The sequence below is a fragment of the Lepidothrix coronata genome, unplaced genomic scaffold (assembly GCF_001604755.1).
Source record: "Lepidothrix coronata isolate B3197 unplaced genomic scaffold, Lepidothrix_coronata-1.0 Scaffold86, whole genome shotgun sequence".
In the NCBI taxonomy this organism is placed as follows: domain Eukaryota; kingdom Metazoa; phylum Chordata; class Aves; order Passeriformes; family Pipridae; genus Lepidothrix; species Lepidothrix coronata.
Window position 1 is genome coordinate 559,963 of NW_016690266.1, and position 26,685 is coordinate 586,647.

The 26,685-nt window shown below is 40.5% G+C and overlaps 1 protein-coding gene across 14 annotated transcripts in view; it reads left to right on the plus strand.

Annotated features, from left to right (window-relative positions):
• Positions 1–26,685, plus strand: part of KALRN (kalirin, RhoGEF kinase) — a 515,157-nt gene that overhangs the window by 298,074 nt on the left and 190,398 nt on the right. For all 14 annotated transcript variants that reach the window (XR_001875782.1, XR_001875783.1, XM_017820865.1 and 11 more), the window contains exons 11-13: positions 355–546; positions 15,212–15,381; positions 21,226–21,400. Coding sequence is in view for 12 of the 14 variants with exons in the window: in XM_017820865.1 (XP_017676354.1) it covers positions 355–546; positions 15,212–15,381; positions 21,226–21,400 (537 nt within the window). In the remaining 2 variants the exon portion in view is untranslated. The remainder of the gene's footprint in view (positions 1–354; positions 547–15,211; positions 15,382–21,225; positions 21,401–26,685) is intronic.

Genomic DNA, 26,685 nt, shown 5'->3' on the forward strand with positions numbered 1-26,685 from the left:
ACTGTAGGCTTCTGAGGTGATCAGCCCCATTTGCTTCATTACATTACCTTTGAGAAATGGCAGGGAACTTGGAAATAAACAAGTGGGCAGCCCTGTTGCTGTGTCTGGCAGTATTGAGCTGCGGTGGTGTGTTTCAAATAAGAAGGTATTTCATATGTACTCAGGGATTAGTCTATGGGGCTTTATACATTCTCCTTTCACAGATGGCAGTGCCAGTAGGAAATATTACTATTGTTTCAAAACTCTCGTAATCACTTGCTTTCATGCCTTTGAAAGTATAAACAGCCTCTTTCAGGGGTTTACATGCCACAGTTGTATTACTCATACTGTGTTTCTTGCTTTGTTTGCCGGTAGAATACATACACCAATGCAGACAAGCTTTTGGAGGCTGCAGAGCAGTTGGCTCAGACTGGGGAATGTGACCCTGAAGAGATCTATAAAGCAGCCCGGCATCTGGAAGTACGGATTCAGGATTTTGTCCGGAGGGTGGAACAGAGGAAACTTCTCTTGGACATGTCAGTCTCCTTCCATACCCACACCAAAGAGGTAAGATGCTCATGAGGGAATTTTGCTGGGTGTTGTAGGGTGCTGCAAGAGGCTGACTTTGAAAACTCAGATCACAGAGAAGAGGCATCTTCACCAGACAGGGCTGATATTATCTAGTTCATTTCATGCAGATGACTAACTGTTGTAACGAGAAAATAAAATGTGAATTAGACATATGAGTGTTACACTAAAATCCAGGGGCAGCAAATCAAGTGGTACTTAGTTCATGACTAGAATGTATTGTTAGAAAGTAAGAATTCTCTTGTAAGAACATGAGTTGATATTAACACATTAGGTATCAGCATGCCAGTAGCCTGATATGTATCCTCAGAGGGATTCCATTTGAATGTAATGTTAATTAATTTAGCCATTATTATTATGTGTTACTGGAAATCTTACATTGTTTAATGAGTTAGACTTGACTTTTCAAAGTAACTCTTAAAGAGCAAATAGTCTCATACTGAAACAGTGAATCAGTGGGGACCTGAATAAATGCTGTTTAGTGTAATTGAGAAATATCCAGAGATAAGGCTGTCTTGCCAGAGATACAGTGGACAGGACATCAAATGGGAGGCCACTGGGGATGTAATTAAAGCATACTTCAAATTTTTCTGCAGGCCAGAGGCCATTCAGTGGTGAGTGACTTTTACAAATAGGGTTTCTGCTGAGAGAGACATGGAATTAGTCAAGATGGTTGTTTTCATGCTCTGCAGCATCTGTTTGCAAAAGCACTCTTGATCATGCCTGTGTTTGTTGATTTACATGTTACAAACCAGTTGTGTATAGCAGGCTTCAGTGTGTTGGGGAGCCTCCTGAAGTAGAGGGTGTGTGCACATGTTCATATTTATGTATGTGGAAGATGGACTTACACCATGTCTACTATAGCTGTTGGTACACTAAGGTGTTTCTTTTACATTCTGCTTCTGCAATATACTCAAATATAGTTAACTTTCAGCTTGTGAGTACTGCTGTTGTTTCCAAAGTAGCTCAAATGTTTGCAGCTATGCTGGTTTGCCACTGGTGAAACTTAATTGGTTATTTCCTCAGTAAAAATTATTTCCTAACAGTTTCCTACTGTGATTAACCTTGCTTCACCTATGCAGGTGATGAGTAGTCAAAAAAAAAAAGATAGGCATGACTCTAGGAAGTTTTTGGTGTAAATAATATGTGTTCTATCATCAAAATTTCTTCTGATAATTACTGGTACTGTGTAGCCTAATTTGGTTTTGGGAAATAGAGCTTCATTACAGTAAGGGTTTGGGATTGCAGTGCATTATACTCACTCCTGTCTGTCTTCAACAAGAAGGGAGTTTGCCTGCTCCAAACACCTGGTTTTAATGAGCTCTGTTTTAGTGAATAGAAAAGCAGATGTATAAAAATGAACATTTTTTTGAAAATTGTTTTAAAAACCAGTCTTTTGTGATAGCATCAATGCTGTTTCATAAGGTATTGAGAGTAAATGCTAAATCTCTTCCTCATAAGCGTTTAGCCATGGGACAGATTGGTGCTGTGATGCCTTTTTGGAAAGTTCAGTAGTTACTTCATGTCACTTTTAAGGAGATCCAGAGTGGACAAACTCTGGGTGCCTCTCTCCTATAAAGGTCCCTTGCAACCCAAACTATTCTATGGTTCTATAATTCTCTCTCCAGAGGGCCAGTCAAGGGAGCTGTAGCATAAAACTGGGACATCAGCAAAGTCAGGGTGGACACAGGAACCCATGTCCATCAGAATGAATGAAAGTCGTTGGGTTGGGTTGCTGAAGTTATTGCAGTCTCAAACAGTTCCCCAAAATCTGAGGATGCCCAGTAGCTCTGCAAGAAGAAGGAAGTTTTTGTTTACTTATTTCTGTGTTACTTCATTCCTGTGGGGACCAAACAGTGATTTTCTGAAGGTTCAATGAATTTCACTGTGTGTCACTACCTGCTTCCTTCAGGGACATGTTTCTGTGCTGGTGGGAGTCAAGCAACTCAATACCTCATTTCTTTTGCCAAAAATAACAAGTGAGGAAATTGCTGTGGTTTTAGTGTTTGTCTGCCAGCCGTGGGGATCCCCACAGACACAGTGAAGTACCAGCATACTGCCAGGGATGAACTGGTACAAAGGGCAAAGCATTACAACAAGAGAGCCTTAGCACATGTTTGGATCTGTATTTGCCTTTTTAAGCTATAAATAGATGGGCTCAAGTAGAAATGACGCATTGCTTGGCCTTGCTTGGCTCTTCATGTATATTGTGAAATATACACGAGTATACCATGGGTACATACCAAGGTAATTGTCATTCTTCAATACTAATAAAAAACAGATACACATTTAAATAATAACAGATAGAGGGAGGCCCTGCAGACCTCAGCAAATTAGAGAACTGAGCAATCAGCAATTGTATGAAGTTCAACAAGGGGAAGTGACGGATTCTGCATCTAGGATGGGACAACCCTGGATATACGTACAGACTGGGGTAAAACAGTGCCAGGAAAGGAACCTGGGGTCCTGGTCGATGGCAAGTTGAATCTGAGTCAGCAGTGCCCTGGCAGCCAGGAGAGCCAGCCATGTCCTAGGGGACATCAGGCAAAGCATTGCGAGCCAGTCGAGAGAGGGAATTGTCCTGCTCTGCTCTGCACTGGGGCAGCCTCACCTTGAGTATTGTGTGCAGTTCGGGGCAGCACAATAGAGGAAAGATATTAAGCCATTGGAAAGTGTCCAAAGGAGGGCCGTGAAGATGGTGAAGGGCCTTGAGGGGAAGCTGTGTGAGGACTGACTGAGGTTGCTTGGTCTGTTCAACCTGGAGAAGAGGAGGCTGAGGGGAGACTTCATTGCAGTTACAACTTCCTCAGAAAGGGAAGAGGAGGGACAGGCATTGATCTCTGCTCTGCGATGACCAGTGACAGAACTCAAGAAAAGGGCCTCAAGTTGTGCCAGGGTAGGTTTAGGTTGGATATTAGGAAAAGTCTTTTCACCCAGAGGGTGGTTGGGGGCTGGAACAGCTCCCCGGGGAAGTGGTCACAGCACCAAACCTGACAGAGTTCAAGAGGCATTTGGATGATACTCTTGGGTACATGGTGTGGCTCTTGGGGATGGGCTAAGGGTTGGACTAGATGATCCTTTTGGGTCCCTTTCAACTCAGCATATTCTGTGATTCTGTTTTTTTGGCCCTAATGCAGGGAACTATGGCCTAGATGTATTTTTCATCTAAGTTTCACAAATTCTCATTTTTTAATGTTGTATTAATATATTGAGACAAAACTGGTTAAAGGGAGAATTAAGTAGAGAGAAACTGTCTTACTGACACTGTTTTTATGGAAGAATTCTAAATGTCTTCCTACAATGAACATGTTTCTTCTGACAGTCTTCCTATCACAGATGAATTGTGTTTCTGATGTGGTAATTCCCAGGTGTGGATGAATTCATTGATTGTGAACTCCTCACTGCTTCACCTGTACTCTGCCCAGCTCTTCATCTCCACATGAGGCTGCTCAGATTCCCAGCACCTGAGAAACTCTTAACAGCTCCTATTTTTGAAAAGTGATTTTGTCAAAGAAATATTTCCTTTTGTAGTCTGTCTGCCTAGAATTTCTTCACCATTAGGGAGTCATTTAAATGCAGATATCCCACGGGTAATGAAAGTTAAGCATGTTTTTTTATAGTACAGTGGACTTGAATTACTGCTCAGTTCATATGAAAGCATTATAAGAGGATTCCTTCTGCTAAACACTTACTTATACAGTTGAAGGAATATGAAAAATAAAGTCAGTTAAGCATAACAATAATTTTGATATTTTTTTAAGTGACCTTACTTAACAATAAATGCAATAGGCTGAAACAAGGACTTTCTGGTATGGTAATAACATTTTAGAGGCATAAATTTAGAGCAGTTCCCTAAGTGATTGCTAGTGTCATAACTCATGAGTGATGTAATTTTCCTACTACCATGCCTATAAAAGAGTTTTTGTGTGTCCCACTGTCCTACAGTATTCATTATGCTCTTTTAGCCTGTAGTCAATATTTTCGTGCCCTTTTAGACCAAGGTATTCCTGATGGTGCACACAGAAACCTGATACCTTGGGGATCAAATCCAATTATCTGGATGGCAGGGTAAAGTTATAAATTATTATCACTGGCATAAATGCATTCAACGGTCTCCTACCTGAATAATTTCTCTCAGGATTAAGTGTGATTGAATTCAGGTTTTACTTCAGATCTGAATAAATTATTGGCAGAATTTTCAGATCTTACACTTTTATCACAAATCTCATGATAGTTAAAGTTTTTCTGTGAGCTTTCAGCTGCTATGATCAAATGATGATACAGGGTTCTTGGCTGGCATTTGATTTTGTTTAAAAGAAAGTAGTTTTTGAGCCTCTTGGAGAAGAGGTTGCAGATGTGATGAAATCACACCCTGAAGACTCAAAAACCTCAAGGCAAATAATAAAACCATCTTGTAATTCATTGTCTGAATCTTAATAATTTAGTGTCTCACAATTTTATACTTAAGATTCTGAAGTGTACTTTACAATTCCAAGTATTAGAATGTAGATAGGAAAGAACACTGTCACCATTTCCATATCATTAAAAACTTTTAAAATACTCTTGCTTAATTAAATGATGATTTAGGTTTGTTGTGTTACTTGTTGTATTGGCTGATAATGCAGTTACTAACTTAAGAAGAAGAAGGAACTTCACTGAATTTGAATCCTTCTACAGCATATTGGTCTTAACTGAACCACAAAGCAGTTCTGCAATTGTTTCATAGCTCTTTGGGGCATGAAGAGCATGTTCTACCACTTCTAGGCTTCTCATTTCTCTGTGGGCTTCAGATTTCCACTTCTGTGTTGAGTCCAGCAGGAAAAAGCCAGAGAGGCAGAGTGTTTTCAGGTCATGTGCCCTGTGCTTTGTTGGCCCTCAGTGGGTCAGAAGAGCAGTAGAATGAGATGCTCAGGGCTTCCAGCTCCATGTGGAGCCTGCCAGGTCTACCTGGCCCACAGAACAGGAGGATGAGTATGCTCAGAAAATATTTTATGTTGAGAACAGTGAACTGCCAGACTCTTAACAGGTTCTTACTGAACATGTGCAAACTGGAACTTGGCAGAGGTCTTCTGAGTGACCAAATTTGGGAAAATTTTCACAGGGATGACATAATGTATATTCTTGACATTAAGGCTAAACCCTGCAAAATTTCAAACCCTTGCTTGAAAGCATGGAGGGTCTGGAGCATCTCATTTGAGCAGAAATAAGACTCCTCTTCTAACACAGGCAAAATAACTTCTTTTTCCTCTTCCTCTCACTCTGGACCTTTTACCTCAAAATCCATCAAGTTGTACCTTAGGCAGATACCTGGTATGGAAAGTTTCACTCCGAACAGCTTATCTGATAAGACCATGAGAAACTGAGAGCAAAGTCCTGGACCATTAAGTGTCAGACAGCTTCCTATACTATAACCTAAATTATTTGTGGTCAGCAGGTCACCTTGGTCACCCCACAGAGATCAGTGGGGTTACTCAAGTGAGTAATGGAGTGGGTCTGCCCTGTCAGTCAGGAACAGTAACAGCGTTTTATTGCAGGCACTGCTAACTTTATTTTACTTGATAACCAAGACCTGTGAAATTAAATTCTCTCTGCTTCAGTTGAATATTGTGATTAGGAGATTATATCAGTGTAGATCACTAATTTTGACAGGGCTTGTCCCTCACTTTGAGGCAGAGGGAGCAGAAAGCTCATGGGGCTAAGGTCAGCTGCTGTTGACTCTCCTCAGAAGAGTTGACAGAATGTATCGAAGTTAATCATGGAGCAAACATGACAGTGGTTCTGGGATATATAGTGTAATCCTGTCATTCATTGTAAATTGACCCAGGATTCAAAGTTAATGTTACTGTTGTTTGACTTTTACTGCTAATACTGACTTTTTTTTTTTCAGAGCAATCACCCATTCCATAATAGAGATTTGTGGTGCAGGGCATACTCAGTTTAGCAACTCCACTTCCTGGCAACTTCTGGAAATTCTGGAAAAGTCTTCTTCTCTGAACATGTCTACCACAAAGTATTTGTCTTACACACTTACACACTACTCCTGTCTTGAACAGCGCTTTTGTTCCTTTTCTTGTATTATGTCCAGATTTAAAAAACAAGGAAAAGATGAAAAATTGAAATGACCCAAACTGTCTCTGTTCACATAAAATAATCACTGAGTGGCCATTTCACATCCCAGCACTTTACAGTGTTAGAATGAAGCACTATGTGCCTTATTCAAAAGCTAGAAATTTGTCCTTCAGTGGCATAACATTACATTAACCTGCAAACTCAAACTTTGAAAGTCTCTCTCACTGCAGGGCTGTGAAACCTCAAATCTTAGACTTATGCCTTTTATAAGCATGAACATTATTTTTTTCTGGGAGCTGAATCCGTGTAGTTTGATTAGGAGAGTATTATAAGCATAGAAATCACAAGACAAGAGGATGAAAAAAACCCAAATGCTTTTTATAAGGGATTGAGTGCACCCCATGTAAGTTCACAGACCACCAAGTTGGGTGGGACTGTTGATCTGCTGGAGGAAGGCTCTGCAGAGGGATCTGGAGAGATTGAATTGGTGGGCTGAGGCCAGTTTTGTAAGGGTCAATAAATCAAAGTGCCAGGTCCTGCAGTTGGGTCACAACAGCTTCATGAAGTGCTACAGGCTGGGGCTGGAAAGTTTCCCCATGGACAAGGACCTGGGGGTGCTGGCTGACGGTGGCTGAACATGAGCCAGAGTGTGCCCAGATGGGTAAGAAGGCCAATGGCATCCTGGCTCGGATCAGCAATAGTGTGGCCATAGGACCAGGGCAGTGACCACCCCCTGTACTTGTCTCTGAGGAGGCCACACCTTGAGTGCTGTGTCCAGTTCTGGGCCCCTCCCTTCAAAAAGGTCATTGAGGTGCTGGAGTGTGTCCCATGAAGGACAATGAAGGACAACTGGTGAAGGGTCTGGAGCACAAGTCTTATGTGCAGCAGCTGAGGGAACTGGAGGTGTTTAGTCTGGAGAAAAGGAGGGTCAGGAGGGACCTTATTGCTCTCTATGACTCCCTGAGGTGGTAGTGAGATGGGGGTCAGTCTCTGCTCCCAAGTAACAAGTGACAGGATGAGAGGAAATGGCCTCAAGTTGTGCTGGCAGAGATTTAGTTTGGGTATTAGGAAATTCTTTTTCACAGAAAGGGTTGTCAATCATTGGAACAGGCTGCTCAGGGAAGTGGTGGAGTCACTAACCCTAGAAGTGTTCAAAAAATATTTGGATATGGAATGTAAGGGCATGGTTTAGTGGTGAACAGGGTGGTGGTCGTAGGTGGATGGTTGGACTTGATCTTAAAGATCTATTCCATCCTTAATGATTCTGTGATTCTGAGTAACTGCTGGGCGTTTTGGTTGGTTGGTTTTCATTTTGTTTTGTTTTGTTTTTTTAAGTGCTCAGTTCCTAAACATTCTAATATTCTCATCAGAGGTGGATTTGCAGGCAGAAAGCAGAGGTAGAATTCAACTGCCAGAGCTGCACATAGAGGTTACGTGTGTGCCATCCCTTGCCTGTGTGGCAGATCCCTTGGAGAAGATAGATGGGTTGTGAGCTTACTGTTATCATTCTGATAATTGTGGCTATGAAAAGTGTTATTTTTTGTGTGAGATATGTAAAGCAGCAAAATAAAAGCAAATCTCTCTCCAGCTCCAGAGGGTAGACTGTGGCTTTGACCAAAATGCCAGCATTCACCAGTCATTAACTTTGGTGGTTTCTTTCCAGAGTTAAATCTTGTCTGTAAAGCTACCAATGACCTGGGACTGAGGAAGCAGGACAGCTGGGGTGGTGCAGGGTGCCCTTCCTTCCTGTCCATTTGTTGCCTAAAAGCAAGTTTTTTTCATGAAGGATTAAGAAGCTGAGAATGAAAAGAGCTGTGGTATCCTGGCAGCACATCCCGCTCTTGAGCCGGGGAGTTTGAAGCACAGCCAGACCACTTGTGAATAAAATTCTGCCATCTGTGATGGCAAAAAATTGTGGGACAGAATCAAAGTAATAAGAATTAAATGCTTGTAAATGCAGCCACATAAACCAAATGTCAGGAACGCAAACCTGATGCAGAGCGAGGGCAGGCACATGGAAGAGAAGTTTTTTCAATCTTTCTGCCATGTGCTAGCCAAAGGATTCCTATAGACTGCATCTAAGTTCACACTTTGCTGTCCACATTTTTCAGGCCATTCACCAGCACTGTTGCTGAATGATGGCTCCACTCAAATATTGTCAATGGCTTTTGAGGGCTTTTGCATGTGTTTTGTGTGTTACGGAGATGGGTCTCCAGCCTGTATGCCTTGTTCTCCAGATAACTGTGGTTCATGCTGCAGCTAGAAGGGAGTTTTATGAACATCTTTAAATAGGACGTGCCAACTCACATAAAGTACCTTTTTATTAGACACATGACTGCCCCTTGTCCCGATTGCCTGAAGCTGAGGAAGATGAGCTTCCCCCAGTTCCAGTGCGTGGGCTTTACCTCTGTGTACGAAGGCAACAGAGTGGGCAGCTGGTGCCTGCAGTAATTTGTGTACTGAGTAAATCTGCATCGAAGCCATTCAGAGACACTCCTGTAACTCACTCATCACTTCAAAGACATGTTCTGTTGTGCCTTAAGTACACGTGTGCAATAGAGTTACGCAACAAGTTTAAAAGGGTGTCAGTGTAGTGTTTGAAGTCGATGGATCCAACAAGACTGTTTCCTTAAAGAAAGGCCCCACAGTTTGTTTAATCCTTAGCAAGTTTCAGAATGATTTGGAATTGTCACAAATGGTTTATTTCTGAGATTCCTAGGGCATAGTGCACAAAGTTGCAGAAAAGGCTCAAAGCAGCAGATCGGAGTAAGACTGCAAGTGGCCAGTCACTGGAAAAAGCACAGAGGAAAGAGATGGTGCAAATTCTATTTGAGAAGTAGTGAAACAGTAAAAAAGTAATGAACCGGTGAAAAATTAAAGGAGAATGTAATGGTACCTGCATTTATTTTAGTAAATTGCTGATTTTGTAGTATGGAAAGCTTCTCCAGCACCAAATTGTACTATATTACACTGGTGTAAATCTGAGTAAATCTTTGATATAGGAAGAACTTTTCTAAGCCTATTATCAGAATGATCAAGTGCAGAATTTTCTTGGTACAGTTGCTGAAGTTAATTACATCCAGATTCATAATTACAAGTAACATATTAAAATTACAGTAGAAGAGGAACATGTTTTTACAATTTATGATGGTAGTAGAAGAAGCACAGAACATGTACATCTGATTCTTCAGTTATAAGCCAATTTTCCCTCCTAGAGCAAACAGTCCCTGAATTACATTTACATGACCTTGAGCTGGGGATCTACACATTCCCTGATGTAAGCCTAGCTACCCAAAGCATGTTTCCCTTAAGAGGAGATTATTTTGTGCTATATCAGTCTGGTCCATGCAGGTCTTGGAAAAAGCATCAGATGTTTAGGCAGTGCAAATCCTTTTGCCACAGGCAAGGTTACTAATTAAAAAGCATCGGCATACAGAAGCACCAGATGCAGCCCAACCAAGGATGAATGTCAAGAAATTGGCCAGGAAAAAGGAAAAAGCAAGAAAGAGGTTAGGAAGAGATCAGATTTTTCACAGAATGTTCCCTTTCTTTCCACTCGTCGTTTCTTCCCAACCAGTTTGGTGGGGTATCTGACGTTACTCCTCGCAGCAGGGAGTCTCATCAGTTGTGTCTTACCATGGAAGTCACGTATTGTGGCATTTCATGTGTAGTGTCTGGTCATATCCCATCCTATCACGTTTTATTATGTGTGCTGTCATTATGTGACACTTCACTGGTGGCATGTGGTCACTTTGCAGCTCATCATTACACACATCGTTTTCTGCATTTCTGTTGACGTTTCCACAAGACCTTGAATGTGACTTTGGACAATGTTGTTGAAATACACTTCCAATTTAAAACCACCACCAATTCTTTCAACTGAAACAGGACTGGATGCATTCTAAGTGTGAATAAACATCACCTGTAATTGTGCTGGAAAATTTTAGCATCTCCACCATTTTGGTGTGGGGAAATCGAAGTAGAACAGGCAATTTAGTAAAGGTTGTGCAGTGAAACCAGATGCAAAACAGTACTTGAACAGGTGCTTAAACATAAGCACAGACAAGTCCTGCCATAAATTACTCTGAGCTTGAGGTCTATGTGACTTCCTAATGCATATTATGAAAAAGCTAAATGTTACTACTCGGAATAGGTTTGTGTAAGCCTGTCATAGTAGCAGAGTCAAATAGGGTTGATGGACAACTCTCTGTGGAGCAATTCTGTTTGTGGTTTGGTTGGATTTTTTTTCCCCAGCCTGCCCTTGCTTCTCTGAACAATTCATGGAGTAGCACCAGGGTCCCTGTATTTCACTGAATTCTTCTGCATTCTGCTCTAGTCTTCATTGCTGTGATGAATGTTCACTTGCTGAGTTGTCATGAGCACCTTTTTGGGGCCTGTCCTACAATACATGATGCTTCTCTAACACAGTGAAGGGGTAGCACATATACCCTGGAAAGTTGCTTCTTTCCATTAACATCCTTGTTTTGAATGACTGGCAAAAAATGTTGTACAATGGTAATTTTCATGGATTGAACTGTCTGGTTCTTTGCTTTGCAATGGTCTCATTACTCAGTGTTTTTAAACTGCTTTTGAGGGGAGTATAACTCATCTCTGTCGCTTACAAATAGCAGCATATAAACATTGGGTGTTTAACAGTTATTCCAATCATGCAGGCAACATTTTCTTAGCAATCCCTTTAGGTTTCAGGTTTTGTTTAAAGTAGTCCCTTACTCTAAGTCAGAAGCATTAACTTCTAAGTAACAGGCACAGATGTCCTTCAAACCTACAGTAAGTGGTCTCATTAAGTACTTGAGTAAAATGAAGGGTATTGCATCAGCTAAAATAGCTGGGAATAAAGAGCTGTATTGTCTCTTGGATGGAGGGAAGCTGCCTGTGTTTTATATCCAAGAAAGATGCAGAGGTTGTTACAATGTATGAGAGGTACCAGATGCTCCCTCAAAAGAAAGAAGGGGTGTCGTTCTTCTTTTCCCCTGTTCTAGGAGTCAATTATCTATGAGATAATTAATTTTCTTGTGTAAAGCCATGTTACCTTGATAAATAAAGCCTCAGTTCTGGAGCCTCTGTGGACCTTCAGCATGAACTTTTTAGGGTGAGGTATTTGCCTGAGACTTTTGTGTAGCTGATAATTATAACATTTTTGCATGTGGTTTGCATCAGTCAGATTTGTGGTCGAATCTCTCTGATAGACATGGTTCAGGTTTTACCACTAATGCATTAGTATCTCCATATCCAATTAATCATACCAAAGCCCAGATCAATCAAAGGAAGCACAAAAAATTATTTTTCTATTTCTTCTTTATTGTTTTCCAGGATTCTGTATTTTTGATTTAGTACATGTTAAATAATGCAATGCAGAAGTTATCTTCTTTTCTGGAGACATGTATCACTGGAAAACTTAGTAAAAGTCATCACAGGTGTATGTGGAAATATTGCCTTAATATTTGGAATGTTTTCATGTATCTACATATGCCCTCTGCATGGGATCAAGTTTGGAGTACGTAGGTGAATGGGACAGGTGATCACAAATTTTGCTTGTGCTAAGAATAAAAGAAGTCAGTTTCTGCACATATGAAATAAAAGTTGTGCTGTGCAATGTGTCAGATTTCAATGAAAAATTGAAACAGTTCACTCAGTCTAGACTATCTAACTGCTTAGAGTAGGTCACAGCATGAACTGGAAATGCACAAGGTGTCTAGTGATTTGGGGCTTTAATAGTCAGGATTTTTTTTTAAGTGGTTGAATAGTTGCAGTGGAATAAAACATCAAGCACTAAGAGGGAGTGATTTTCCTGAGCAGTGACAACCAGGATGTGATTTCTGTTTCATGATTAACAGCCTTTTTGACTCTGGTGTTGCAGTGACAGCGGAGTTCATCTTTTCACTGCTGTGGCATTCACAAGTGGGGCTTGGTAGCAACTTATTCCAGGTGCTATTAGTTGTAGCACATAACCTGTGAGATTTTTGAATCAGGTTCCTATTGTGAATTGTTCCTGAAAGATCTTCCTAATATTATTGACTGATCTTTGTATTAGGGTTTCCCAGGGATTGGTGAAGTCTAGAGGATTAAAGGCCTCTGAGTCAAGGATGACCTAGATTCTGATAGATTTTATTATGCAAATCCTCACAGTCAGAGGTCATTAATGGAAACATCTGAAGCTAATATGAGTTAATATATTTGAGTGCTCTCAGAAATTAATGAGTGTTTTGGTTCCAGGTGAGTACAATAGAGTTTAAGTATTTTAAAACTGTTTTGATTTAGAAGTGTGCTCAGAAAGTGATTTAGGATCTTAAATGTCAAAATCCTTTTGGCTGCTGGTAAAAGTTGGGTTCTGAAGACACTTTTGAAAACAGGATTTTCCTCTGAAAATTGGGGGATTGGAAACTTTCTACTCTTCCCTTTCTAATGATGATTTCAAGAGATTCCTAACATTGAAGCAAGTTCTTGATTTCACTGTCATTTTTGTAAAGGAGCGTTTTTTGTTATCTTAAATGGGAAAACGAGATATGACAAAGAACAGAAAGAAATTAAAAAACTGCTGGCTTTCCCACCTCGAAACAGGATGATGGTTTAAACACATAGCCATTTTTCTCTTCTGTATTTACAACGTGCTCTATTACTTGAAGATCTGCTAAGCAAAAAAAGGAATATTCCTGAACAACCTGGTCCTTGTCTGTTATAGTCCAGCTGTCCCTACTGTTTGAGTGGCTGTAGGGATTGGATCAAAACCAGAAAGATTCTGAGTGTAATTCATATATGAAGGCATTAATGCATTTTCCTTTATGGTGGCTTCTCAAAGTTCAGGGCATGAATCTAAGGCCACAAATGAAAAAAACTCTCTATTTGACTCTTTAAATGTGTTTTTGTTCTTTCATTTATTTCACAAGCCTGACTGCTTACTTATATTTCATTCTTTTATACTATGCCTTTTTCCTGAGAATGTGAAAATATGTAAAATACCCTGAGCAAATACATTCCATTGCAGGCCAGTAGTAGGGCAGTCCATTATGATTATGCTACTTATGAATAAACAGAGGTGTTTACCCAAAATATTCAAAGCTGACTGAAAATCTAAAAAGCCTTCAAATTAAGCATATGTTTTAAAACTTGTTTTTGTAAGTCTGTCAAGTCAGTAACAGAGGTGGGGACAGAGCACAAGGTGTTGGGCTCTCTCTTTTCTGGTATCATGAGCAGTGCTGGGACAGGTCCTGATTTTGATTATTTTGGTTTAGGTCAGCATGATATCCTTGAAGTCCTTAGTGTGTGTATAGTGTAGCATTTGGTGACTGGCCTTAGGTGTAGACCCTGGGCTGTGAGAAGCTTTGCCAGCTGGAGCCTTAGGTGTCCCTGTCCTCCTCTCATGTTATGTGGACATGCAGAATTCGCAGTCTTAGAAGAAATGCTGTAGGATGCGGATCCAGAGCAACTCATTTTGAACACGAATGGTTTTACCAGCTCTTTGCCACCCACACATGTCTGTTGTCCCCTCCATGTGCACCCCTAGGTCCCTCTGAGACCAACTGCTCTGCAGCTCCCTGGAATGGCAGGCAAAGCTGCTGCCAGCACCTCGTCCCTTGACATTTCCCAGTGCACTGGCGCAACGTGTTGTTTCTCACTCCCGTACTTCTCTGCTACCTCGCAAGATATACCAGCAAAATGTGGGTTAATGGGGCAAGCATGGCACAGAAAACAGTCTCTCTGGTGGAGTCATTAGGATTTGCTGGCAAGCTGCCAGCTCAGTAGGTGGAATTTTACACTCACTCTTCAGAGCAAGCTTAAAGGGGAAACCTCCGTTCGCTTTAAGCCTTTACAGCCAGAGAGAGGCTGCTGGGACATGCCTGCCCCTGTCCAGACCTCTGATGAACAGCTGGCTGGAAATTCTCATCTAAGCACTTGCAAATGATTTGTTGCTGTGATTGTGGTTTCAAAATTGGTAGTCAAGACTATTTAAAATTAATGCATCTGCATGGGTTGATTGGTGATATTGCTGTCTCCTATGTTTGGATTTTCCCAGAGTTAAAATGCAGAGTCTGAAGTGCATTTTGAGGAGGAGGTTTAAGTGTTGGAAACAAAAAAAAAACCCAAAACCCCAAACCCTGGGAAGGCATAGCTGAGTAGGCACAGCTAGACTTCAGCCAGTACCGTACATACATACCAAAGATTTTAGGTCTGTTCTGCAACAGGCTTCAGCTGCATGTAAAATTAATAGCAGCTGATAGTGCTCAGCTCCTGAAAGGGTTAGCTTGTCACAGCTGTAGGATTCTGGAATTTGTTACTTGTGTAAAGAGTTAATGAGAATAATATAATTAGTTAATGTCATAGAATAAACTGAAACTCAAATTAATTTTTGAGAAAACCTACCTCATACTGTATTTATCTTACTTTCTTGCTTTAAATGGGATCGATAACAAATGCATCTTTTTGATTTTAGAAATTTTAGGTCAGTTTTCATGTGAAACATGCAGCCCTGTTTAATGCCTATGGATCTGGAAATAGAGAGCAAAAGGGTTAAATCTCAATCCCTCTGTGATTTATATTTCCCTCCCCTCCTTCCCAGCTGTGGACATGGATGGAAGATCTGCAGAAGGAGCTCTTAGAGGATGTCTGTGCTGACTCTGTGGATGCGGTTCAGGAGCTTATCAAGCAGTTTCAGCAGCAACAAACAGCCACCTTGGATGCTACCCTCAACGTTATTAAAGAAGGGGAAGATCTAATCCAACAGCTCAGGTAAGCATCCACCTGGAGGACAGGTGTTGAGAAATCTGATACATGCTGTGGTTTAGAGGTGCATAAATAGGGAACTGTAAGCTAGGATTAATTGGGAGAGTTTATTAATTCTTTGCTTATTTATAATTCTTCAGATTCCTTGAGTGTTTCCTTGAAACTGCAAGGAGTGATTTGTGTGGACTGATTAGAATAGTCTGTGGATCAGCATGGGTTTTCTGTTTGACAGAGAGATTATTTATAGGCACAGTGAAGTGAATTGAAATAAATGTGTTTGAAGTGAATATTTTTAGTTGGTATTTATAGAAGATTGTTAAATGGTTGTGAGCCGAGGCCTCGTGATTTATGTGGTTATTCCCGATTTAGGAGAAGTGTATTCCTCTTAATAAAATACACACGTGTCTAACAGTCTTCACTATTTCATTTTGCATGCAGCACCCTTCTATTTATCTTTGTCTATGTGGGGTTTATTCATAGTGTCAAAGAGGCTCTTATACTGCTGGTTTTACTTGCGTTATGAATTAAAACAGCTCATTTTGCCTGATTTAAAATACATGAAGAAGTTGGGGTTTGGGCTTTTTTGTTTGTTTGTTTTCTCAATCTGCAAGTATCATCACATGAATGTTTGCAGAGTAAACTTACATAGAATTTGTAATTGAGAAATCTCTCTCATTTATTCTTACAGTGGTTTACTGTGCCTTCAACTTTGTTGACAGCAGTGAGTTTTCCTGCCTTTAAGGGATGCACTGAGTGTCAAACCAAGTCCAATGCATCACATATTATTTAGATCTTTGTATTGTTACAGGTTACCCTTATTTACAAGCACACAGTGTGCATGTTCTGTATACATAAATAATATGCAAATCTCCCAGGTCTTATGCATTTCACCAGACACTGTCCCAGAGAATTAGATCACCCTCCTCACCCTGAGCTTTCCTAATCTGATGCCCTAACTTCCCACCTGAAAAGTTCAGAAAACCATGAGCCATTTTAGGAAAAGCCTAAGGTGCTCTAGAGCAGAATGGATAATGAAAGACTGGTGGAGTTCTGCTCTTAAGAGCCCTCTTGGAGTCCTTGAGCCTTCTACTACTGCATGTGCTGAGCTTTTCTCTATACTTCTTCCTGTCATTCTGGAGGCAGAGTGTTCTCCTCTGGGTCAGAAAAGAGGTCTGAGAGGGCTGGTCTAGATTTTGATTGCCTTTCAGCCCTGGAGAGCCCATGTAAATTCCTAGTCTTGCTGTATATGGCTTGCCTGCATCGCAGTGGGAGAGTGAGGGATCTGAGCTCTGGTACTGCTTGCTGAGATTAGAGTTGGAGAGGAAGGATCAGAAGCAGACATAGCTAGGTTCCATCCACCTTCACCTTTACTGATGAGAAAAGTAGAAAAGAAACATGCTGGGTTTGGACAGTGAACTACCAGAGGGAAGGAGTTTTAGCTAAAAATGTATGTATGGCCAGCCAGAGCAGATAAGTCAAAGTCCTGCATGGTAATTTCCCTTTATGCACAGGAGGTGTTTGCAAAGTTTATGGCAATTTTATGAGATCACAAAAATGGCAGTGAGATTCTGAATTTTGGTTATTCTTCCCACCTGTTGGCATAGCATCACTTCAGTGTGAACACACATGAAGTGCCTGAAAGGGACCTTATATATGCTCATCAGGTGGAGTGTGGAATGGTTTGTGGGGTTGCAGAAAGTGTCTGTGTTCAAGCAGTCCTGGTTCTGGTTGTGGGATTGGCCTAAAGGATTTTTGCCTGCACCTGAGTCAGTAGGAAATTGGCATGTAGAGTTGGAGCATGGCCAGAGTAATACCTGGAGCTGGAAGTCAGTGGAGCATGGGAAGAGGTGAACTGCAAGATGGTGTGTGGGACTTCAGCTTTTTCTTAATGTAAACTTAGTCAGTTCTTAGTTTCAGTCTTTGAAAAGAGACGGTGGCCTCAGCTTTGGGACTTTTGGTTTGGAATTGGTGTCATGTCCAAGTATTTGCAAAATGCCAAGGCAGGTTTTGTGGCAACTGTGTTTAACAAAGAATTGTTGGGTTTGGTGTCTGGCTTGTATTCTGGGCAGTGAGCAAGGTGGAACAAGGTGAGCATATTTGTGCAAAGTGATCCCCTGCTTCTGATAAAGTCAAGACCAGACACAGAGAGAACACTGTCTGGAGGACAAAACACACAAAGGTTTGCAGTACCGAACTGTCAAGATGATCTTATTGAAGTGTTGGTTTTGAGCACTCTGACTAACTGCAAAGCCTGTAATGGGATCCTGGACTCTTTCAAATAGTGAAGCAGAACTGTGTGGAAAAAACCATGAAGCCACCTCTACATGTGCCCACTCTGACAGCTTTTGTGGCTGCTGGTGACAGTAAGGAAGACACAGATAAAGGATAAAAAGCAAAAAAACTAAAATTGCTGCAATCTTTCCTTAACACAAGGTTGCATTTCACAGTGTGGATCACCTTGTACCTGCTGTGAAGAATAGCTGAAGATTGCAAATACTACAACAATGAAGGGAATGAAATACGTCGCTCTTATTAAGCATGTCATAACACAGGTTAAAAGCAATAGAATTACTAGAGCTTTGGGAAGTTTTATATTTCTTGTCCTTATCTTTGAGAGAACAGATATTGGTTTAGAGAAGATCACTTGTGTAATGGCACTCTGTGTCTCCTCCAGAGGGGTGAAGAAAAGCTCAGCTGCCTGAGCTAAATACGATGCCTGGAACTGTTCTTCACACAAGGTCTTCAGGGCCACTGTGAGTACAGAGATCAGAGATCCTACCTGTCAGAAATAAAACAGGCCTGGCTACCAACTCTGTACCTGTCATGGTTAACATTGGAAACTTTTTTTCTGTTCTTCCCTATCAGTGTTTTACTGAGGTGATCATCGTTCTCAGCAGCCAAGGCAAAGAAAATGTTTTGAACTGCAGTTCTAGGGGTGCTGCTGGGGGCAATATTTCTGCTCATCTGTGAAAGGCAAAACAATAACTTGCTTCGGTGAGGTGCGAAAGAGCAGGAATGTTAGGGGCTGAAAAAAAAGCCAGTGAAGAGTTGTGTATTTTGCCTTTTTTACAGTAGTTCAGCTTTTGATAATGGGTATATCTCACTGAGCTTTCTCCCAGTTAAAGCACTGAAAGTGGTTATAGGAGCACAGTGTTCTTTTTTAACAAACTCAGCAGCAATGTCCTGAGTTCAATCTTATGTTCCCCGAAGTTTATTTTCTTATATCTTCTTCCCAATAATTTCCTTGAATTTTATGACTGTAATCCATAACCTTTCAAAGATTAGTAAGGATCTTATATTAATTCTCCCCCAGAATTTCTCACCAGAAAGAGCAAGAAATATTGTGGCAGAAGCATTCCAATCTCAGAAATGTTTTTTTTTCTGAAGGGAGATCTTTCTCGAACCAAACTAGCCAGTGATTGTCAACACCTTATCTGACAGGACTGTTAAAAAAATACCAGATTAATACTCTTAAACCTTTGTATTGCATCAGTCACTGAAATGCAAGGGTGGCTTGATTTGGAGAGTGAAATATTTAATGAAAAAGAATTTCTAAAACTAAGTGTGTCTCTAGATCCCATGAGAGATTATTCAACACCAGTCTTGAATAATTCATTGAGTCGTTTAGGTAATATATGAATAGTAATAATCCTGCATTTGAATGAAGACATATTTCATGTCCTTTTATAGAAGACAGGTGCTGACTGAAGGAAACAGAACTTGATTGGATGCAGCCTCAGATTAAGCTCTAGTTTCAAAATCTCACCTAGTTATTTTCATCCCTTCTGCCTCTGTACAGCTCTAATGTAGAGGCAGAGAGAGGGACTCTGGGATCATCAAGAACTTGAAAACAGACTGACAGAGTGAGGCATAAACCATAACACCTGGAGAGCAATATTAGTGTAATATTACCTTATAAGCAAGGGAAATTGGTAGTTCTTACTTCAGAATAATGCTGGAGCATCTGAAGTTCAGTGTATCAAACATCAAATATTTGAGGAAAAAGAGGCAAAACACATCCAAAGAGCTAACTACTGTGCAGTTAATAGCATTCTGTATTTTTAGTTTTACTTTTAGACTTCAGATGTTCAGGCAAATGCTTGCTCTTTTCCTCTAAGACAGACTGAAAACAGAATAACGTGTATGGTTTTTTGCCTTAAAATCTTGAAGGTGTGTTTTAAACATAGTTAAATGACTCTGTGTCAGTGCCTAGTTCAACTTAAAGCACTTTTAAAAGATTATACTTGTTTTTTTCTCAATTATGCTCAATGACAGGGTTAAATTAAGTTGACTGTATGTTGTTTTGATCTGACCCTACGTGATGATAATTTGCAAAGAGCAAAGCATGAGCATTTCAGTTAAGTTCTGTAGAAAACTACAGAACTATAAATGCTTTGCTGTATATTTATGGAGGGAAAATTTAACCCAGAAAAGGGGAATAAAAACCTAAAAATTGCAAGCACGCTAGCACTCTTCCGTAGTGGAGAGACTCCATGGGAACCCCTCCTCAACTGCCCAGGTTTGCTGGACAGAAGAATGGCTCCCAGTCTCATTTGGTCCCTGCAGGACAGTGTGGTGGCTTGGCAGCATTACCTGACATCTCACTTGTCTCCCAGTATTGTCAGCTGGGTCACTGCACATGTGGGAGTTTGTTGGTGCACTGATAGTCTGATAGGTGCTGTTGGATTTGTAATTGTCCTTCCCACCTTCTCCAAGGCAGAACTGGAGATCGATAGGAAAGATGGTAAGACCTGCTTGCTTACCCACTTCATCCTGTCATGCTACCAGTGTATTTCGTAGGGTTTTCTGTTGTCTTGGATTAAATGTGCCAAATAATGCAGCTGCTCTCACACACCTTTGAGCAGGTTGGATGGAGAAGACCATTGCATCTAAATCTTTTTTGAGCCAAAGTACTAAAGCCAAGATTAAATTTTGGCCTCAGAGTTTCCTTTCTGGTTCTTCTGAAAGCTGAGGGACCTTTTGTGGAACATTTGAGGATAGCTTTCAGCTCTTTATGTCTGCAAAGGTTATTTAACCATGAAACAGTCATTGAAAAAAATTTACTGAGGACATAACAGACTGTAGGTGAGCTTATTAACGTATGTGAGAGCACAAATAGAAAAGGAACTGTCAGGACTGTCCTTTCAGGTACAACAAACTCCCTCTTGGTCCTAGCCCACTAGTTTAAAGGGTTTGCTCCCTTCTGCTGCTTGTCTAGGGAAAATGTAAATGGAGCAGTATCTGATCTGTTACAGGCATGTTTCATTTCACTTACCCCAATGAAAAGACAAGTCAGTATCTCTTGGAGTGTTTGAAAGGTGTTTTCCTTCAGTGGAATTTTTTACAGTGTATTCTACATCTATTGCTATACCACATAATCCAAAGGAAATCAAGGTATCCATACCCCTTGGTCTAAAATGCTCATAATTCTGATTCAATTAGTCCATAACTAATAAAAAAATGCAGAAAACTAGCTTGTAAAGTTCTAGCATCTCTGAGTTTGATGTGAGTATAGGCTGGAGCAGGTCACTCTGTAGTATTAAAGGGTATTGCCAGCCAGTCTCCTCAAGAGAGGCACTGAGATTGATGTACCATTCTCTTCCCCTCCCAAGTGTGCAAGGTCACAGTGTCATGACACAAGAAAGGATGATCCTCTTGTTCAAACTTTGTGCCGAGCTCAGGAGCCACAGGATTTCGGCGAGTCGACGAGATGAGTCTTGCACACACGTTCCCTCAGCCCTTTGTGCTTGGGTGTGCTTCTCAGCAGCACGCAGAATCACAAGTGTGTAGCTCTTGCTCTTTTGCCTGCCTTAAAGCTGAGCTTTAACCATGCTTTCTGCCTTGCTGCAGGGACTCTGCGGTTTCCAACAATAAGACCCCACACAATAGCTCCATCAGCCACATCGAATCTGTCCTTCAGCAGCTCGACGAGGCCCAGGTACAGATGGAAGAGCTCTTCCATGAGAGGAAGATTAAGCTAGACATTTTCCTTCAGCTCCGGATTTTTGAACAGTACACCATTGAGGTAAGAGCTGGCTGCATGACCCGAGAAAGGTAGAGCTGTGGGACAGGGAGTGCGTGTAAACATGCTCTGTTGGGATACATCTGGAGCTCTTTGATTGTGCTCAGCTGTCCAGTGAGGGACAGAGAGAGAGCTACAACTGCGTTTTAATTCAGCATGTTGAGCCTAAAAATATGCTTTAGGATATAGTGCTGGAATGCACTGAAATAGATTCATGTGCACTTAACTGACTGTGCTGAGAATCTGCCTGCTTTGCAGAGAAACTTCATAAGGTGCCCATGTTATAACTCTCTACTGACACGAGTCTGTCAGGGATTTGAAAATTATGTGTCACTTCTGAGTGAGATTCGTCTCTTCAGATACAAACAGATACATGCTTGTCTTTAAACCACAGAATGAAAAAACCATGTAATGCGTAAAAGGAAGGGATATTTAAAAGGTGGGCTTCTTAAGCATTACAGTGGATTTATTTAAAAAGGAAAAAAATTAGAGGGGTAAGTTAAAGTGCATTTTTCATGTCCTTATGTAAAAAAAGGTCTTTCAGTTCTGTCTTGAAATCAAAAGCACTGGATGGAAAACTTATCAAAACACTAATAATTGAGGTATTCTTGGACTGAGAAACTTTGAAGAGACTACAGCCAATCTCAGTAATTACTTGCTGTAATTCTGATAGGACATGAGAGAGAAGGAACAGCATGTAAATTAACTTGTGCCCACAAAATCTATGAAAGACTCATGTCAGCATTTGTGTCCTTTCTGGGTTGTGTTCTTCCTGCTGTATCCCACTGGTGCTTGCTCAGTTCATGGAGCACCTTTGTGTTTTATGATGATACATTCCTGAAGGCATTTTGTGTAAATCTATAGGTAATCTCAAGGTGGGTACTGGTAAGTAATGGGAGCCTTAGAGTGCCTTGTTGTATTCTGTGTTTAAGACATGGCATGATGAATTATAGTGAAATAAAAGGCTGGAAACAGAGGTGTCCTGTTTCCTGAAAGGTGTCCTGTTCTGTGACTGGATGCCAGAGATAGAAATCAGTGAGGAGTATCTGAGCTTTTCTATTGAGACTGCACAGTTAGGTATTGTAATAAAGTCTGTCCTACAGTGCTTGTTAATTATGTAAATTAGAATAGTTTCATTTACTTGCCAGTTATATGCAGCCTCCTTGATACTGAGAGACAGTATCCTTTGTATGTGTATATAAGTATAAATGTATGTGTGTATTTCATGTCAGATAACATACTTTGCCATAAGAGTAGTATCTCCTATATTTTAATAGAAGATTTCAAAAATAAAGAAAAAAAAAGAAGCAGTATGTGCTTCTGAAACACCCAAATGTGTCTGTAGAGAGTATATGGTGAACCCACGTGAGTTATTTTTTAGGATCTCAGCCTGTTTAACTACAAAGTCTAGGTCTGAACCTGGAATTATGTTCATCAAAGTAAAGACCTTAAAAAACCAGAATTAAAATAAATCACTGCTCTCAAATTCTGTTTCTTTGTAAATAGTCTTCCAGTCAAAGATCTCACAGACAGTTACCACCCCACAAGACTTTACTGATGGGGCAGCTGAGGCATCAGGAGATCATGTGACTTACACTAGTCCCTTCCATATGTTATGCCAGAATGGGAAGACTGTGTGGATACCTCTGATTTTGTTTCTGCATGAATCTTACTTCTGTGTATTCATAGAATGGAGTGGTTGTGATACATTAAAATATTTAAAATTGAAATGTGTTTCAGAGTCTTCTAAAATCAGATTAGCTAGAAAGGATTTTAAAGAAAATCACCACTTGGTCGTCACTGCAGATTTGCTATTTTTTATCATATGAACATCTGAATTCCCTCTGCAAGATTAATATTACAGGGAAATCTGAGAACATGTTTCATAGAGAGTCTATGGGCAGAAGATTTTATTTAGAAAGCTCCCTCTTTCTGAACAAAGTATTTTTATTTTAGAATAATTATGACAATTTATAGCTGAAAACACAATGAAAAATATATCCAGGTCAGTATCTTAAATTTTGTAAGTTCATTTAGTGCTTAAACAATAAAGGCAGTTTGATGGGTAATAAAAACAAAGGCATTTTGAAATAAAATATTATATGAGACATGTATGCTATGCTTTTCAAGGAACAGCTGAATTGACTCAAACTGACACAGTAATGATCCATAGAAAGTAGATTGCAGTCAGTTGCCTCAGCTTTTTAATAAAGATTCCAATTCAGTAGGAAACTGTTATAAGAATTAACAGAATTATCTCATGCCATTGTGGAGAAACAAAAAGATTTTTTTCATCACTGTAATTAAAAAGCATGTAGTATTGCTGACGGTTGACTATTCCAAGCTGTTGAGGGAAAAAGACAAGGAAATTTAAATCAGGAAATTAAGTGTTTTTTCTACTAAAGACAAGTAGCTTGAGCTATGAGTGGAAATGTATTTAGGTTTTAATTTTCCATAATAGCCTAGATCCTACATAGATTAAGAATCGTGAAATAATGTGTACCAGTATGATTGATTGTCAAATGAATTTCTCCTGTTCTAGTCTAGATAAGCCCCCTTCCATCTGTCCAAAGAGCAATGCCATATTGAACACATCCTTAATGAAAGCCCTCTACCTGCTGCAGCATGTTAATCCTCCCTGCACTCACACAAACTGTCTGCAAAAAGTGGGCCCTCCTGTTCCTCCCAGACTTGAACACCTTTGTTTTATCAAGCACTGAGTTTCCAATTTTCCCCCCTCAGATCTGTGTTCTCACCCTGGGTTCTCACGTTCTTGAGCTCCAGGGAATCCCTTAAGACAAGGACCCTTCTCTGGCAACTCTGGTGAGAGGGAGACTTGCATATTTCTGGTGGAAGCCAGAAGGATGCAGCAGTGGGAGCCCATCTGCTCCCCACAGCTTTAGAGAAGGCTGTGCACCAGAGCTCAGCCTTAGAAAATAGTTACCTCCTGTGTTGTCTCATTCCATCCAGTTCTGGTACTGAACAGTTTTGATTAATCTGTTAATTTTCCCTGCTACCCTCTCTCTCTCTCTCTCTCTCTCTCTCTCTCTCTCTCTCTCTCCTTTCTAATTAACAATGCAAACTGAAAATATTAGGATTTTTAAAAGCTCACAAATGGCAAATGAGTGATTTGCCTTTTGTTTTATTTAGAAAGTGTCTGACTGTCATTTGTTCTTTGGAAACCTTCCTTCTCTGACTGTTCTCCCCAGCTATCAAAATTCGTGCCATAGATCACATAACCCTTTCCTTTGGCACTCCTTCCTAAACTCGCACTGTACCCATCTGCTTTGTAGCCCTCCTGGTTTGTGAGCTTTTCTATAATCTTCTCTTCTTGACAGAGGTTTGGAGCCCAGACAAACTTCAGGATTAATGTTTGCTGCACAAGCAACACTTACTTCCATCTATATAGGCATTATTGGACCTTTTCTTGTACTTCAATGAAATCTGCCAGCTATTGTTGCATTTTGTCTTCAGAAAAAGTATTTTACTTTAAGAGAAGCCACCTGCCTATTTTTGTGACAGGGCAGACCAGCTGTGTTCATTTAGGACTTTTAAAGGTCTTCTAAACCTCATAGGCAGCTTTTGTGTTGTACTTGAGTCATGGCAGGTTTGGCAGATATGAGTTTGGATACAAACCCACAGGCACAAAGCATGTGCTGCCTGCTCTTTCTTGCCTTAATCTCATTATATTGACTGATATTTACATACTGGGTTCTTGGGGTAAATTATGAAACCTAAACTATGGCAACACCTGGAATCAGACACAACAGAAACATGAGAGAGCCTGGCTGTCCCTATGGGAGGCTATTTTGCCTTAGGTTTTAACACCATAAAATGACAACCCATTCTTTATTTCGGAAACATGTCTAACTCTGGTGCCTGGTATGTTTTATTCCTTAACCAAGTCACTGCACGTTTCAAGGCAAGATGGGATCATCAGGATTTTATGGTTGGTCTTTCTCTATGATACAGACTTCAGCTGAGTTTGTGCAGCCAGCCAGGTAACTCAGGAGATTCTATGCAATGTGAATGTGGTAGCTGATCCGCTGTGAGGAGATGGGGTGTAAGGCTCAAGGAACAATAGCTGGCAGACATCAGCAGCAGTCCACTGAGAATGTTATACATACAAAGCACAGTCTTGCTCCAGAGTTATATCCTTATGAAGGTCTGTCAAGTATACTTTGTCCCTTGCTTCAGAAATAGTAATTTTAAGGCTTATTAATGATTACTTGCATGAGTGCTAGTGTACAGTAAAATGCTGAGTAAATGCATAAGAGCCAAATGGTAAAATGCAGTGAGTTGCAACCCCTAAAAAAATTAGTCATCCAGAGTCTTTCTGCACATTTTTTCCTTATCTTTTGTAGAGAGATGATCAAATTCACCTGTAGGCCTCTATAAAATGCCGTGACTGAAAACAGGAATGATCTCAGCCAATGCCTGTCTAGCAACAGTTGTTGGTTACCTCCAAAGAAACTTCCCTCTCTCTTTCCAAGAAGTACTCAGCTCCATCTCTTGTGTGTTGATTTTTCCTACAACTCGTAGGGATCTGTTCAATGCTAGACAGAGCCTCTGCACTGTCTGAGAGTGACGTGGTTCCTACACCAAGACATAGTGCTGGAAGGGATTAAGGGGATTCCCACTATACAATATAAATTTGATCTTGTATGCTGTTTATTATATTTTAAAAAGCCCCATGATCACTAAAATCTTCACCTGCTGGATATCTAATTTTCCACTATTCAATTTCTTTGACTTTATTTCATCTGCTAATTGAATTTTTCAGCTTTGATTTCTCTTGCTGGCTCCTCTGGCTGTTCACAACCATCCCTGAGCATGAGTTTAGGAGGAAACAAGAGCCAGCTTTCACGGTAGATTATTTCACTGTTATTTACAACTCACTTGAGTTTCCCATTCCAGGTTTATAACACTAGCAGACTTTTTCAAGTGAATTAGCTGCCTACATAAGGTACAAGATGTTTTATAGCCCCCTCATCAACTTAGAGCTGACACTCAGGTGTGAGCTTCTGTGTTAGAAATAAGTGTTAGAGAGGGTTTGAGATAGATTCGAAAGAAAGAGAACGGTGAGAAGAATTTCAGCCTGTCCTGTTCATAAGGTGGACTCCTATAATGTCTGATGCTTAAGTGAGCTTTTGTTTCTCTTTTCCATCTATTCCTAGTTTTCAAATCGCAGGTCACTTCATTTTAAGGAAAGGAATACTCTAAGCTGTTCTGGGCACCCTGTCCTTTGGAGCGGAATTCCATTGTTTCTCTTGATATTTTTGGGTTTC